This window comes from Chelon labrosus, assembly GCF_963514085.1.
Source record: "Chelon labrosus genome assembly, chromosome: 23".
NCBI classification, from domain to species: Eukaryota; Metazoa; Chordata; class Actinopteri; order Mugiliformes; family Mugilidae; genus Chelon; species Chelon labrosus.
The window spans coordinates 15,004,511-15,019,276 of NC_140356.1; the positions used below are offsets into that span (position 1 = coordinate 15,004,511).

The 14,766-nt window shown below is 43.1% G+C and overlaps 1 protein-coding gene across 5 annotated transcripts in view; it reads right to left on the reverse strand.

The window, feature by feature from the left end:
* Window positions 1-13,524, reverse strand: part of anks1b (ankyrin repeat and sterile alpha motif domain containing 1B) — a 193,246-nt gene extending 179,722 nt beyond the window's left edge. For all 5 annotated transcript variants that reach the window (XM_084573565.1, XM_084573564.1, XM_084573563.1 and 2 more), the window contains exon 1: window positions 12,865-13,524. In XM_084573565.1, coding sequence (XP_084429691.1) covers window positions 12,865-12,995 — 131 coding nt within the window. In that variant the 5' untranslated portion in view covers window positions 12,996-13,524. The remainder of the gene's footprint in view (window positions 1-12,864) is intronic.
* Between the last annotated feature and the right edge of the window lie 1,242 nt (window positions 13,525-14,766).

The following is a 14,766-nucleotide window of genomic DNA, read 5'->3' on the forward strand; positions in this document are numbered from 1 at the left end:
GGGAATCATATACTACCTGAAGCCACGGACACACAACACCTCCATATCAACCTTCAGACCTTTCTGTCATTCCTGTACCCTCCCACCTCCGTCCTTCCAATAATTTTTAGTTTTTTTTTGAGGGGAAGTGACACTACCACTTCCTCTTCTAGGACAAAATGTGATTTCAGTTACACTTGGTACATAGAGACCAAAGAGTTGATGATCTTTCCCTTCTCCCCTCTTGTCCTCCTCCCCATTTTCCAGTAAAAGTCATAGATAATGCACCACAGGAAAGTTTCAGCGTGACAAAGACAGCATGACACTGATTTTGGATACTGATTTGCCTTCCCATCAGTCAAATTAATCTCACACTTAACCATCTTGCATAAAACAATCTGCAGGATAATTCACACCCAGCTGCTTTCTGCTTTCACCTTGGTACTTGTAGGAGATAAGCGAATTCTGAATTCGGGAGTAGTGGAAAGTAAAATAAGTGCTCTGTGAATGATATATATTCTCAATTTTTCATTCAGGAGTTTGGGGGCAGCTGAATATTTCATGCCGTTTTTAAAAAGACTCATTCATCACGTATACTTCACATCGGCTAGGGGAGTGTTGGGGAATGAAAGGGTGAGGTTATGGCGAGACAGACCTATGGAGAATGTCCAGTCATTGAGGCTCATTATCAAGAAGATAGAGTAGGCTGATGATGGAGTTAGAAACATATGGGAGGCAAGGGATGAACGGTGGTGCTGGGAATGCAGAGTGAGACTCACTTTGCATTCAGTTAGAGATACGGGGCCTTAAACTTGTTTCCCATTCAAAGGGGAATACATCTTTTTGAATTTGCAATTCAGCCTCTTCAACAAAGCCCTCAAAAACTCTACCTCGCCTCACCTGTAATGAATCCAGGAGGCTGCGTTACAGGGATATGTTCAGATTTAAACTCGGGCGAGATCCCAGACTCCAAAACAGGTTCCATTTACAACTTTAAAAAAAGCTTCAATCATATCCTTTCCAACTTGCTTTTTCTACAATTAAGTGTTTTACAGGAGTTGTTTTTAGAAACGCTGGCACCTTTGGAGCTGAAACCCTTGGCCTACTTTGGCGCAGATTAAAATATCTCAACAATTAGTGGATGTACTGCCATAAACTTTAGTACAGACGTTTGTAGCCCTCATAGATTTTCCATGTTACTGCCAAAGGGCTGCTGAGTCTCCACTGGCAGTTGCATCCAAATATTCAATGTTAATGGAAGTACATTCATTTCAGCAAATTAAAATGTAAAATAAGCAGCTGCACTTGGAGCTTGATGACTGTTAGCAGGCCAAAAAGCTAAAATGAAAGAGTAACATTACCTGCTAAACATCTGCTAAACATCACCATGTTAGTGCTGTCACTGCCAGCTTTAGCATCTAGCTTAGCTACATGAGCTTTATGTCTAAATAAGGCCTTACAGAGCCACTAGCATGTATATCACATTATGAACATTATTATCTTTATTCATCAGTTAGAGAATTATTATTTTATCCATTTAATCGCAACAAACAAAGATTGGAAGAGGAAAAACACTGTACAAAAGGACATCTGAGTAGCTTCTGGCCCACTATATCACACATGTATGACTTGTGTCATCTTGTGTGGGCGGACATGGATAGTATATATGTCTGAATACATTATGTCCATACTGTATGTCCTCAGGGCGCTGCATCTGCATGCTTGTGGCTCATATCATGGACTGAGTGCTTTGCTTCTGCGTGCCTCCATGAGAACATGTGACACAGAGAGGGCCGTGAGAGAAAGAGACAACAACAGGCAATCTGTTGGCATCAGCAAAGCCTGCTGGGAAACGTCCATCCCGTGGGAGGCTGTCAGCTCAAGGTAATTCACTTCCTGGTTGCGCTCCACGGGCTCCCGCACTGTGAGCTCCGTGGGGAAGAAGACGAGTGAGCAACCAATTAAAGACCCCACACCAGCCCAGCTAGGCGTCACAAAGTGTAACCTCAGCCATCGGCTCCATCACACATACAGGTAAAAGTGAGCGTTCACCAAACAACTGGTGACAGATTACACAAGACATCTATAAGGATCCATATGCCAGGAGGACACACACACACGCAGTCTGAATCTGTGTTTAATATTCACGGGAAGTGAGTTTCGTGACAAGACGGGAAGGTGTTCTGTCACACACTAATCTGAGGTGATTAGCTGTGTGTGCGTGGGTGAGAAAAAGAAAGCAAGAGAGCGCGGCATAATTGGGAAAACTCCACATTTGCACAGAATAAAGCTGAAAGCGTTTCTGGTTGTTCTTCCCGTCAATGAATGTGTTGAAAAGCCGTGCAATATTGTTGAAATCAGGCCCTTTTTTACAGTCTCTTGTCTCACTCCGTTTCTCGTTGTCTGCGCAATACTTTGTACTTCTATTTCATGTGTGTCTAGTGTGTGACTGTGCATACTGCTGATATGTTCATCATGTCTCTTTAATGTCTCTACAACAATTTGTCATGGGGGCTAACTGGTTAGGACAAAGTAGTGCACAAGGTGTGAGGAGGCGAAATGGATAAAAGAATGTGGACACTAACAACAACCATGAGTTTATCCCCAAGGTGTTTGATGGGGCTGTGGATTAGTCCTTCTGTACAGGGATGAACCTATGTGACCGCATAATGTTTATTTCTGTAAGAAAATCTGAATTCTGCCGCACAAGTGTAGCTTGAATTAGATTAAAATAAAAAATAATCACCGCCCAACCATCACGTAACTATCAACCTGAGCAACTCTGGTTTGTTAAAGCCGACTCTCAAACAAAGTAGCTTCCTGCCATTCTTTATCTGCCTAATTTACATAATTTTCACAGCTGCAAAAAAGGGAGTTTTTGTTCGTGTTTGACCTCAAAGAATAAAGAAGAGACATGTACAGCAAGTACAGCAGGTTAAAAATAAACCTAGAAGCAGCACTTTCAGGTGTAATGGATGTGTACAGAGGACCTGCGGATCCCCGGATAAGTGCTTTAGATGATACGAGCAACTGTTTACAACCTGTATCATTGTCTGACACCTCGAGTGAAGGAAAAAGATTACTGTGCCGAAAAGCAGAACATTCACAGAGCACACATTCATAACTTCCCTCCAGTGCTCTCCAGCGTAGCCCTTGCCCTAACCGCATAATGACATTAGCATTTCTAGCCCTCGCCCTCCTCTCTCCGCATCTTATCTACTTCAAAAGCAGCGCTTCATTAAATACCGCCATCTATCAGAGAGCGGGGGAGCCGAGTGGAATGTGTGCGTGTCTCCAAAACACTTGCGGTGTTATGTGGGGTCGCAGACTTGTAGATTAGTGTGACAGACTGGACGTCACATCACTCCCTCCTTCCCTTTTGCTGGCTGCACGCTGCCTCCGTGTCTCCTCCACTCAGGATCAAACGTGTTTGGGCTCTTCAAGACCAAACGCAACATGACCAGAACAGGAAGTGTGCAAATTCTACTTATGTAAAGAGGAAACTCACAAGACAATTAAATTAATAAGAAAATCTCCCGGTAATGAATTCAGCACATTACCTGCATGAATTACATCCTTCATTGTTAAAGTGTTTGATTTACTAACGAGTCATTAAAGCTGCCTTAAATTATTGATTACGAATAGAAAGACAAACAAAAAAACATCAAGGCTATGGGAAAAGTCATGTTAAAAACTTATACAGGCAGCAGAACATTTTTTGTTTCAGATTCATAATTAATAATGCACCGAATCTATTGACTCCCCATGCTGCCAAACTGAAAGCTCAGCCAAAAGTTCAGCTAATATCAGCCTTATCCTATCCAAACTCACATTCTATTCAGTTCTGGCAACCATACAGTATATTTGCTAACCTCAGCTGACTTGAGAATTTAAATACTATCTGTAGAGACCAAATTAAAATGGCTGGGGGTCAGGAGGTTTCTTCAATCCACTTTGTCAATTTTAAGTGCACGGCTATGGTTAATTTAATTGATAGACAACACATAATCTGTGGGGTAAATCAGTCTAATAAATTATGCAGACAGCCAAGCACTCTGTTCCAAAGAGCCTAAATTTAACAGCAATTTCTGCCAAATTCAAAATGAATATTATACCAGCCAGAAGCTGGCTAAAGCCCTGGTAAACCAAAACTAAATCTTAACCACACCTGCCAATCATACTGTACATTTGCCAAGTTGGCCGACAATGCTTTTGGTGGACTATAAGATGAGCTGTTAATATATGAAATATTGAATCGCCATTAAAGGAAACGTATGTAAGATTGTGGCCAAAACTGGCACTGCAATCACTTTCAAAATACTGTATAACGGTGTATCCCCTCAGCCTCCCCCCTGACTCGAGGTTGCCAGCTAAGCTGCAGGATCCAACAGGAACGTAGGCTGCTACAAGGAGCTTCCAATGGCAAGTGACGAGTCCCACACAGTAAGTTTTTTTTTCTGTTAATAAAGTTTATGCTTCATGAGAGATGTTTTGCGAAGTAATTATGTATCGCAAAAAATTTACTAATGGCGATTAGCCAAATATTTCGTAAAGATGTACTGTAATACCACATTTCAGTCGGAACATAGATTGTTTTCATACCCTGCTAGCGGTGCGATATAAAGCTTTTTATGAACGCATTTAGCACGGGCGACCATGGAAAATCCACTGTCTATATGTATGGAAGCACGGGGCTTTTAGTAGAATATAGCATCCAAAAGTTTCAGCCGTCTCCATCTTTCAAAGGCATCTCCTATACAAATCCTTGTTTTATTTCGGACTTTGTCACGACGTATTTCGGATTCATAACGAGGTCTTTTAGGTTTAGTAACGTTATACATGTTTAATCCGACACGTTCGTAGCTGCAGCTGTGGTAACTAGAGCAGAGCTGGCAACCCGGAAGACGAAACTCTACTGACTTCGTGATTAGTAGATAGCTGGAGGGTGGCGCCTCAGGCCAAAACACAACATGACAACAATAACATCAGTTGAGGGCTGCAACTTTCACTTTTAAATGACAATATCCTGGCCGGACCACTGTTGTCAGTGATATAAGTATTTGAAATGAATGATTAATTGAAATACATTTCTTACATACGGTTCCTTTAACCTTTTTTTGTTTATTTTTTACACAAACATATGTTACTATTATGCTACTGCTATGGGTATTAACGCACTTTACATACGAGAGTAAATGCAAATGACTTTGAAGTTGAACTTTCTGCTGGCCATCGCTTCCTGATTCATAAATCTACGGTTCAGACTGAGGGTCATAATCTCACAAAGCATCAAACAAATTAATGGTGTTAAAGGGAATTTGCACGCGTAACTCTGACAGTCCTAGTTTAAACGCTACACAACGTCCAGGGTACCAGGAGAACAGACATATAGCCACTATAGCTCACTTGCAACATGCACATGGAAGCTCAGACTGACTGATCACCGAACTGATCAGGAACTCATGTTCTTTGTTTTTTTCTCTCATCCCGCTTCTTTCTCCATGTTGTTACACACTTGTGAATTGAGCTAGAATCAATAAGTGTCAGGATAAAAGCTCGAGCTGAAGTAGAAGCAGCTGTTGTCTGAGGACATCTTGACAGATCTAACTAAACTGCACACTGTGTTGGTAATTTCATAGCTCTGACACATTTTCTTATAACACTTTTTCACGGCCTCTCCCGGGGCCATCACAGTTTTTATATTTCTTGTCTAACGGACGACACATCCTGGGGAACGCTAATAATTTTCAGGTTGTGGTTGCAGGCGAGGGCGGTTCTGAGAAGAGCTGAGGATTCCCCGAATTCCCCATTTGCCACCGTCAACCAACACCGATGTTGCAGCGAGAGGAATGACGGGTAAAAGATGCTCGCACATAGTGATAACAGATGTAGTGCCGTGTGAGATGTGAATGAAAGAGAGAGAGAGAGAGGGCCATAGGAAGACGGAGAGGCGGAGAGCAGTTTGTGATAAGATAGGGGAAAGTGGGGAGGAGAGGGAGGGGAAAAGCATAACGAGCGACAGTAGGGGGGCTTGATTGTTCGTTCGTCTCTGGAGAGGAGAGGAGAGAGAGACTGCGGAGTGAGTGATGGAGAGGAAGCCAGAGAGGTATTGACAGAGAATCCGGGGCACCAGATGGAGGGACGGAGACGGAGAAGAAAGAATAAGGGATTTGAGACTCGAACAAAAAAAACAAAGATTTAGATTGAGGGAGGAACAAAGAGAGACAGAGTGTAAGGGAAGAGAGAGAGAGAGAGAAGCAGTGTGTGTGTGTGTCTTGGCAAGTATGGAGGTCTCGGTTTGTTGGCAGGGTGCTGCAGCAGAGCTTGGCCCGGGCTCTAATAGAGATATAAGAAGCCTCTGAGTTTAATCATAGGCAAACACACAAACACACACACACATATATCTATAAAAAAGAAGCCTTCTCCAGCACATCCCAAAGATTCTCAATGGGGTTAAGGTCTGTGGCGTCCAATCCACATGTGAAAACGCACGTCAACTATTGGTTGTGTTTTTGTTTTATGTTGCAAGAAACAGCAGAATCTATAAAAAGGTGTACAACAGGAACTTTTCAGATCACGGCTGGATATGGTTACAGGTGCAACAAACAAAGCACAAAGCCAACCGACCACACCCATCAGAGGTGAGACAGGCCTGAAACTGGTATTAACCTCCATCCTGAGAGACCCAGATCAAAGTACATGTGTGAACACAGGAGGCATAGATGTGGTCTGGGCCACCTGTTACCACTTTCCTTTAGTAGTGTGAACGCACATGCCCTGTTCGGACCTGGTTATTTGGCAAATGGGCACTTACAAACCACCTACTCAGCTGATGTCCTCTGTGTACGCAGAGTTTTGCCTCGTTCATTCAAAAAAAAAAATAGCACTAGAATAATAAACGTATAATAAATAAACGTGGTTAATTAGCCATGTGTTCACGTTGATCCATCCAAATGTGAGTCAGTGAGTCACCTGGGTCTTTATTTACTTTTAATACCAGAGATATTTCTTCTCTTTTAGTTATTCTCCGATTCTTTAAGGTCACTTCACAGCTGTGTAATAGGTTTGTTTCGGTCTGAACCCAGGAATTTATCCAGTTTTACCACAAATAAGTTTTCTGAATGAAAGCAAGTGTCCCGCCCACATCAACGCACACGGTGACGAGCACTGAAGCACTTTTTTTTCTGCACCTCATATGCAGGACAACGCAGCGACACAGCATGTCCCCGTTAATCCAGACCTTAATATGGACTTGCATTCCCCAGACTTAACCTTTGACCCAGTTTAGGCTTCCTGCACCACACGTAGTTCTCATCGCCATCACTGTTCCCCCAAAACACGCAACACTGGACACTAGCTGTGGTTATGCAAGACTCTGTGGTTATGTCACACACTTGGCTTTGCAAAAAAGAAACGCGCACACACACACACACACACACACACACACACAAAGAGGCAGCAAGCCAGATTTGGAGATTTTGATCATCTGATTTGCCACTTCTTGAAACGGAGAGCTGAAGTGCTGCGGCCATGAAGCAACTTGAGAAAAATAAACAGAGACTTTGCGGGTTTCTTTCTCGCTATTCATCCTCAATGGACGACATGGAAACCTGTCATAACACCCCACACACATACACACATACACACATGCACACACACACACATAGAGCGCCACGCTGTGAGCTACAAAGACGAGCGAGCCGCTAAAAGACTCCAACACAAGCAAAAAAACTCAGAAAATAAACGCCAGGGAGACCGCCTATGAGGACGCCAATTAAAACAAAGAGTCACAGAGTGTGTGTGTGTGTGTGTGTGTGTGTCTGTGTGTGTCCTCTGGGAGTCACTTCTCTCCACTTGAAGGTTTGCAAAGGAGGAGGGAGGTAAACACACCTAGCCACACCAAGCAAAACAAGACGGGCTTTCCCCTGAATGCTATTGAGCGAGAGTGACGAGGGATCAGCCATCTGCTGATTCATGACTCATTCTCTTTGTGCGTATCAGCTTTCAATCAGTCAGTCAGTCAGTATGTGGACACACACACACACACACACACACAAACCACATGCATTTATCCTCATTTCTTCTAAAAGATGAACTACGTGTGTGATGACGGACTGCCGCAGATTCATCTTTGCCGTTAATGTCTCAGTCCATGTGTAAAGCTGCTTAAAGGAAAATACATCTTTATTCTTAAAGGACAGACTGTGAACTCTACAGCACTGTATGTAGGACTCTTATGTACATGAATATGGACATAAAATATTGATTGATACAGGAGACTTTTTTTTTTTTTAGAAAAACCTGCCAAGCCGAGTACAATAAATCCTTTATATCCAAAACTCATCACAGAAATGGCCCGTTTGTTTTATAATTCAAGCCGTCTCAAAAGAGCAGCAGTAAAGATTATTATTTTACTATACGTACATAGCAAAGTAGTGCTAGGGTATTTCAAGATAAAATAAGGCAAATAATGACTATGTGCATTAACCACAGCTTAAATTTGTCGCAAATTTGTAGCATTAGTGGGAGCACACTTCTTTCCACTTCATTTTTAGTCCGCACATAAATGTCTGATTGGATTAAAGAGAAAAACAGGATTAAGTTGACTTGGCTGAGGCTTACTGTACACAAGAGCAAAATTAAGGAATGAAAGGACCTGATATATCCTGGTCCAATAGATGATAAAAAAAAAAAAAACCCAGTCAGATCAGAATCTGTCAGATTCGTTAAAATAGATCATATTGATGTCGATGCCAGGACTTAAAGGAACAGTATGTAGGACTGTGGCCAAAACTGGTACTGCAATCACTTTCAAAATACTGTATAACGGTGTATCCCCTCAGCCTCTCCCCTGACTCCAGGTTGCCAGCTAAGCTGCAGGATCCAGCAGGAAGGTAGGCTGCTACAAGGAGCTTCCGATGGCAAGTGACGAGTCCGACACAATAAGTTTTTTCTTCTGTTAATAAAGTTTACGCTTCATGAGAGATGTTTTGCGAAGTAATTATGTATCGCAAAAATTTACTAACGGCGATTAGCCAAATATTTCGTAAAGATGTACCACATTTCAGTCGGAACATAGATTGTTTTCATACCCTGCTAGAGGTGCGATATAAAGCTTTTTATGAACACATTTAGCACGGGCGACCATGGAAAATCCACTGTCTATATGTACGGAAGCACGGGGCTTTTAGTAGAATATAGCATCCAAACGTCGAGGGTCAATTCCATGCCATTCCGGACTTTGTCACGACGTATTTCGGATTCATAACGAGGTCTTTTAGGTTTAGTAACGTTATACATGTTTTATCCGACACGTTCATAGCTGCAGCTGTGGTAACTAGAGCAGAGCTGGCAACCCGGAAGACGAAACTCTACTGACTTCGTGATTAGTAGATAGCTTGAGGGTGGCGCCTCAGACCAAAACACAACATGACAACATCAACATCAGTTGAGGGCTGCAACTCTCACTTTTAAATGACAATATCCTGGCCGGACCACTGTTGTCAGTGATATAAGTATTTGAAATGAACATGATTTCTTCATGTCTAGTGACATATCAGGGCCATTTTATGATTAATTGAAATACATTTCTTACGTACTGTTCCTTTAACAGCGAAAACCTACAGCCAATCCTCATACACCTCCATGTTAAGATGTCAAACGTTACACAGAAATAAACATGCTTACAGTCTCTACAACTAAATTCCCCAGTCATGACAAGTTGAAGTTTAAAATCAGGGAAAATGAGGACACCGTTGTCTCAATAGTCATTAATACAAAGCTGCCGTGATGTACAGGGATTACATACCCTCAAATAAATAATGTAATATTATTTAAACTAAATATTCCCACATATCCAGTTATTGTAAGTGCTTTAAGTAGCTTTAAGGGTTTATTTTTCCTTCCCAGCACCGAGACCTACAAACACACAGTCACCACATACAATACAGGTCATCTACAAGAGAATATGACCCATTAAACAGCGATGACATCATGCAGTATTGATTTTCCACTCTGCTCATGAGTGTGTGTTCATGAGCAGTCCCCCCACACCACAAAACTGACTGCAGCAGAGGATTGTCTCCTCTACATCCTGTGCTTAATGTGTGTGTGTGTGTGTGTGTTTATACAGTATGTGTGTGACTATGTTCATGTCCAACTTGGACGTTTACTGCGATTCTTCAAAAAAAAAGAATACAAAAAAAAAAGAGGAACCTCATGACTTAGGAATGCTATGAATGGCTCAGAGGCCTTAAGATGGGAAAGTATGCATTGATTCCCGGAGATCATTCCCATAACATTAGCCCGCGCACACTCCTCCGCCGTGACCTCCCTGCTGACTCACTCATCTGCTTAAGCTTAAATAGCTCGCTATTGGGAGGTGTGTCGCAGAACACACACACACACACACACACACGTCTCTAACCAGATGTCTCCTCGTGCGCCAGCGTCTTGACCCAATAAAGGCCAAGTATGCGTAACACAGTAAACTCACAGACAAAAACTTACACAAATATTTCCACCCATAATGCGTCTCGCTGACCTCAACTTCACACTCCGGGTCAATAAAAAAAAAAAATCCTACAGCTACTTTTTTGTCTCGTGCACTACATTTGAATTGGGTTTTGTTAATCTCCTCAGTAAACGCCAGATTAATTCAGGCTTTTGTAAATAATCACTGACCTTCAATAAATTAAATGTCTAATCCTAACGCAATATGTGACAATGTGAGATGAAATTCATATAGTAACAAGTTGGGAATAAGTTTTCAGTGAAGTCCTTATTATTAAAACAAATTCATAGTGTGAAGGACAAACAAACATCATGGGACAAATTTGTTTTAATGAAGTTTGGAGTGTGCGCAATGTTGATACAGGAATTGTGACTCAGCACAGTCTTTGAGAACACTAAAACACTTGGGTTTTGACTCAGAACGCCGTGCATGTACTACCATTAGCCGTGCATGTACTACCTTATGGGGATCCTACAGGAAAAGTCAGAGTGTCACCACATATAGTAGAGTTCATTCTCTGACTGTCCATACGGAATTTCACAGCAAACAATCAAACCGTATTTGAGATATTTCAATCTGAGCTAAAATGTGGGTTCCGTAAGGGGTAGAGGGTTCAAACCAGCACCTTCTTGATGTGAAATGCCAACCACTGCTCTGCCATGCTGCCCTTCATTTATATCAGCTACATTAATTAGATGAATGCCCTTGAAACACGCATTTAGATTATGGTATGTCAAACCAAAGAAGCAGCCTCCAGGGCCAAAAAATAAAGCTAACACAAAAGCGCTGCAGTTCCTTGAATGGCCACTTGAGGCTGGCGCCAAAAGCGAGTCAATCACCAGAGATCTACGTGTTAAAAAAAGCAATTAATTTTAAAAGTGTGCATTTAAAACTAAGGGTGTGTCTGCTTTTAGTGAGAGTTGGACGGCATCACAGGTCGCTAGCTGTCGGCCTCAGTGTTATCATCCCACCTCGGCTACACCCACTATTCACACCTTATTACCAAGTACCCAGTCCATATACCTTCCTTGGCCAAACCACATGTGTCATAAAGAGTAGTGACCCACAGGAAAATCTGCACCACACTGTCTTGACCACTTGTTGCCATTAAATTTTAAATTTTACTTATTTTCACACAGCTTCACACAGAATTTTCTCATGATTCTGCACACTTTCTGTTTGGGTCAGGACAGACATTACGTTTTAAATACATCCTCTCTCGCAGCCAGCTTACAGTATATAAATTAGGGCGTCTTTAAACACGTTCAGATCTTGTACTTTTAAGATCCAAGCCGGACGTCGAGAGCGGTCTGCATTCTCTCTCGCTGCCAGCGTGCGACATCGGCCCAGCGGTGAGATGCTCTGCCCGAGAGCCCGAGGCGGCACTCCTCCCAAAACGCCCCCGCCTTTGATCTCCTAATCACCTGGCTCAGCCTCGGCCTGAGCAAAGAGAGGGAGAGGCTGCAGGGGCGGGAGGAGGACGACAATAACCTCAGCAGCTTTTCTCACAACCAGATTTCTGCTTCAGACATTAATATGGAAGGAGCAATGATTCATATGCAAAAGGTTCAAGGTTATATCCGTGGCAAGTTGTTCGAATGTCATGCTACCTGTTAACTTGATACTGAAACGGCATTTCCTGTCTAGGCTCACATCCCTGTTCTTAAAAAGAAACCAGAGTTGATGTTGCAAACGTTTTTTTCTCAATCAAGATTTAGCAAATTTCAGCCACATCACCTTTTCTGCAGAACTGTGTCTGTTTACTGTTTGTCCCATGACAATACGGTACATATATGCAGAGCTGTTGGACATATTGACAATCAGGCCTTCCTAGTACGAAGTGGAAACCGTCATCTACAAACACCAGGATCATATCAACGCATGCAGCATGCAGTTGCTTCCCCACGTCGTTCAAACCATTCTTGGCAACAGGAGAGGACAGGAGATGGCCAACACATAAATTGTCCCATATTGACAAGTTGTATCTGTGCCTCATTTATATTTGGCCTGCAGCCTGCACCTCTTCTAAGTGCACTTTGTTCCACACAACCCTTGACTTTGCACAGCAGACTTCCTTTGTTGTTCCTGTCCTGTGTCATACAGCATATTGCAAGCTAACAAAAAAAGAGCTCCTGGAACACCTCAATATGTCAGGAGATGCTTTATGGAAAGACTATGCTGCAAAGTCAATTCTGCAGCTGAGGGGAGTGAAGCTGAGGCTCGTTTCTCCTGCAGCGACCTATGATGAAGCTAAGTTATGCCTAATTTTGCAGCATGGGAACCCCTCTCAGCAGGAATCCCCTCCAGGCCCCCCCCCAAAGGGGCTCCCCCGGACAGTGTATTGGTCATGGGAAGTGAAGTCTGCTGCTTACCTCAGGAGGTTGGGTAGAGGGATGGATCCGGAGCCTGACCCCAGTATTCCTTTCTTCCCACTCAACAATTTCTCCACCAAGGCAACATTCCCAGTCCGGGCGGCTTCCAGCAGCTCCTGCTCCTTCCCCATCCCGGACACAAGTTTTGAACGACTCGGTGATGATGAAAATCCAACAAATCTCCCATGCACTTCTCCTCCTCCTCCTCTCCGACCCCTTTCTTCACTGTCTGCTGTGGGAAAGCATCAGAAAGGATTCCTCTCACTGCATGCTGCCGCCGCCGCTGCTGCTGCACGGTGAAATAGGTGTTATTGATGCTGCAGAGCAGGTTTGACGTGCACGGCTCCCCTGGCGGCTTACAAACCTCAGTCCATTCACATGCACCGCTCCCGTACGCTTCTCTAAGCTTTAGTCCGCTGACGTGCACCGCTCCCCCGGTGTAACCTCAAGCAAGAGCAGCGGGGGGAAAACCGGAGGCTGCAAAGCGAATCCCTCAACGTACTGTAACTGTATAGTGAAGAGTAACCCCGGTTTTAAAAAACAAAACAAAAACACAAAGTCCTTCTCAGTCCGCACAGACGCTCCTGCCTGGTCTGAAGCTTCTAACAGACGAGGGGTGAAACTCCGTCCGCCCCTACAAGAAGCTCTCCTGCCCCGCCGTGCTCGGTACCTACCTCCCCCGAACCTACCGCACTGGCCGCCCGGTGCCTTTCTGTGTCGCCTGAGACCCGAGTCAAGCTAACCGGTGTTAAACACTGAAGTTCCTACAGTTGCTTCCAAAATAAAACCTCCGAGCTTTTCTAAATTGCCTAAACTGATTTTATATTGTATGAACACATCTCTTTATATCCGTTTTGTTGTCCGTTGTTCGTTGAATAAAGCTGCCTGGCTTTTATTAGCGAGATATCAACTAAGCTTACCCAGCCGTTACCTAGCAACGTCGCCACCTAGCAACGTCACTACGAAACCGTTAGCTAGCACTGTAGCTACCTAGCCGTTAGCTAGACAGTAACCCACCTACCAAACGTACTTCTACACAACTGGCAAAAAATATATATATATATATTTAAAGCTATTATTTGACCACAATAGTTACAATTTCAGGGAAGTTACAATTTTAAAGCAGTCAGATCATGCAAAATAAGTTACTTATTGAGCATTTACGTTTTTAGGTACTCGGCTACTAGCTACAATATGAGCTAGCGAGCAAAACAACTATTTAGCTACTTGCAAATAACATTGTTGAGCAATTTATAGACAAATGTTAAATGCAAAAGAGGGAAAATAAGTTGGCAACAACTAACTTTAGGGAAGGAAATTTGAAAACATGGCCGATAATCAAAAAATTAACCAATTAACCTCTCTTTCTGAGCCCTTATCATATTATTTACTTATTCTGTAACTTTTTTTTAATTAATGTTGCTATATACCAATAATGCGAGCCTCAAAATGCAAAACAGTTGATTAAATATAATGTCACCGAGTTGCAAAAGTATTTTTTTAAGAGGCACGGTCTCCCCAAGTGTCTCACCCATCTATAAGCTTTTATTTTGAAAGCAACGTCGTCTAACTTCCGCTGTCACTGTGCCTGACTTGCCTTACACACTTACTGTACAGCCTGGGTGTGGATGACGATGCTACAACAGCAACGGGAGGAGGCGATGCCTTTGTTGGGGTCTTTCAAAAAGTCACACTCGCGGCCACCGGCTGCACCAGTTGTCGCCACTTCCACACCAGAAACTTATTCTATCACGCACGCACATGCGCACTTCTCCTCTCTTGTTCTGCTCCCCCCCCCCCCCCCCTTGCAGCTGAATGGATTTGGAAACAGGTGAGATCCTAAAATAACCTTCCAGTCATGTCGGAGCAGGGTTTGTGTGAATGCACAATGAAGGCAGAAGA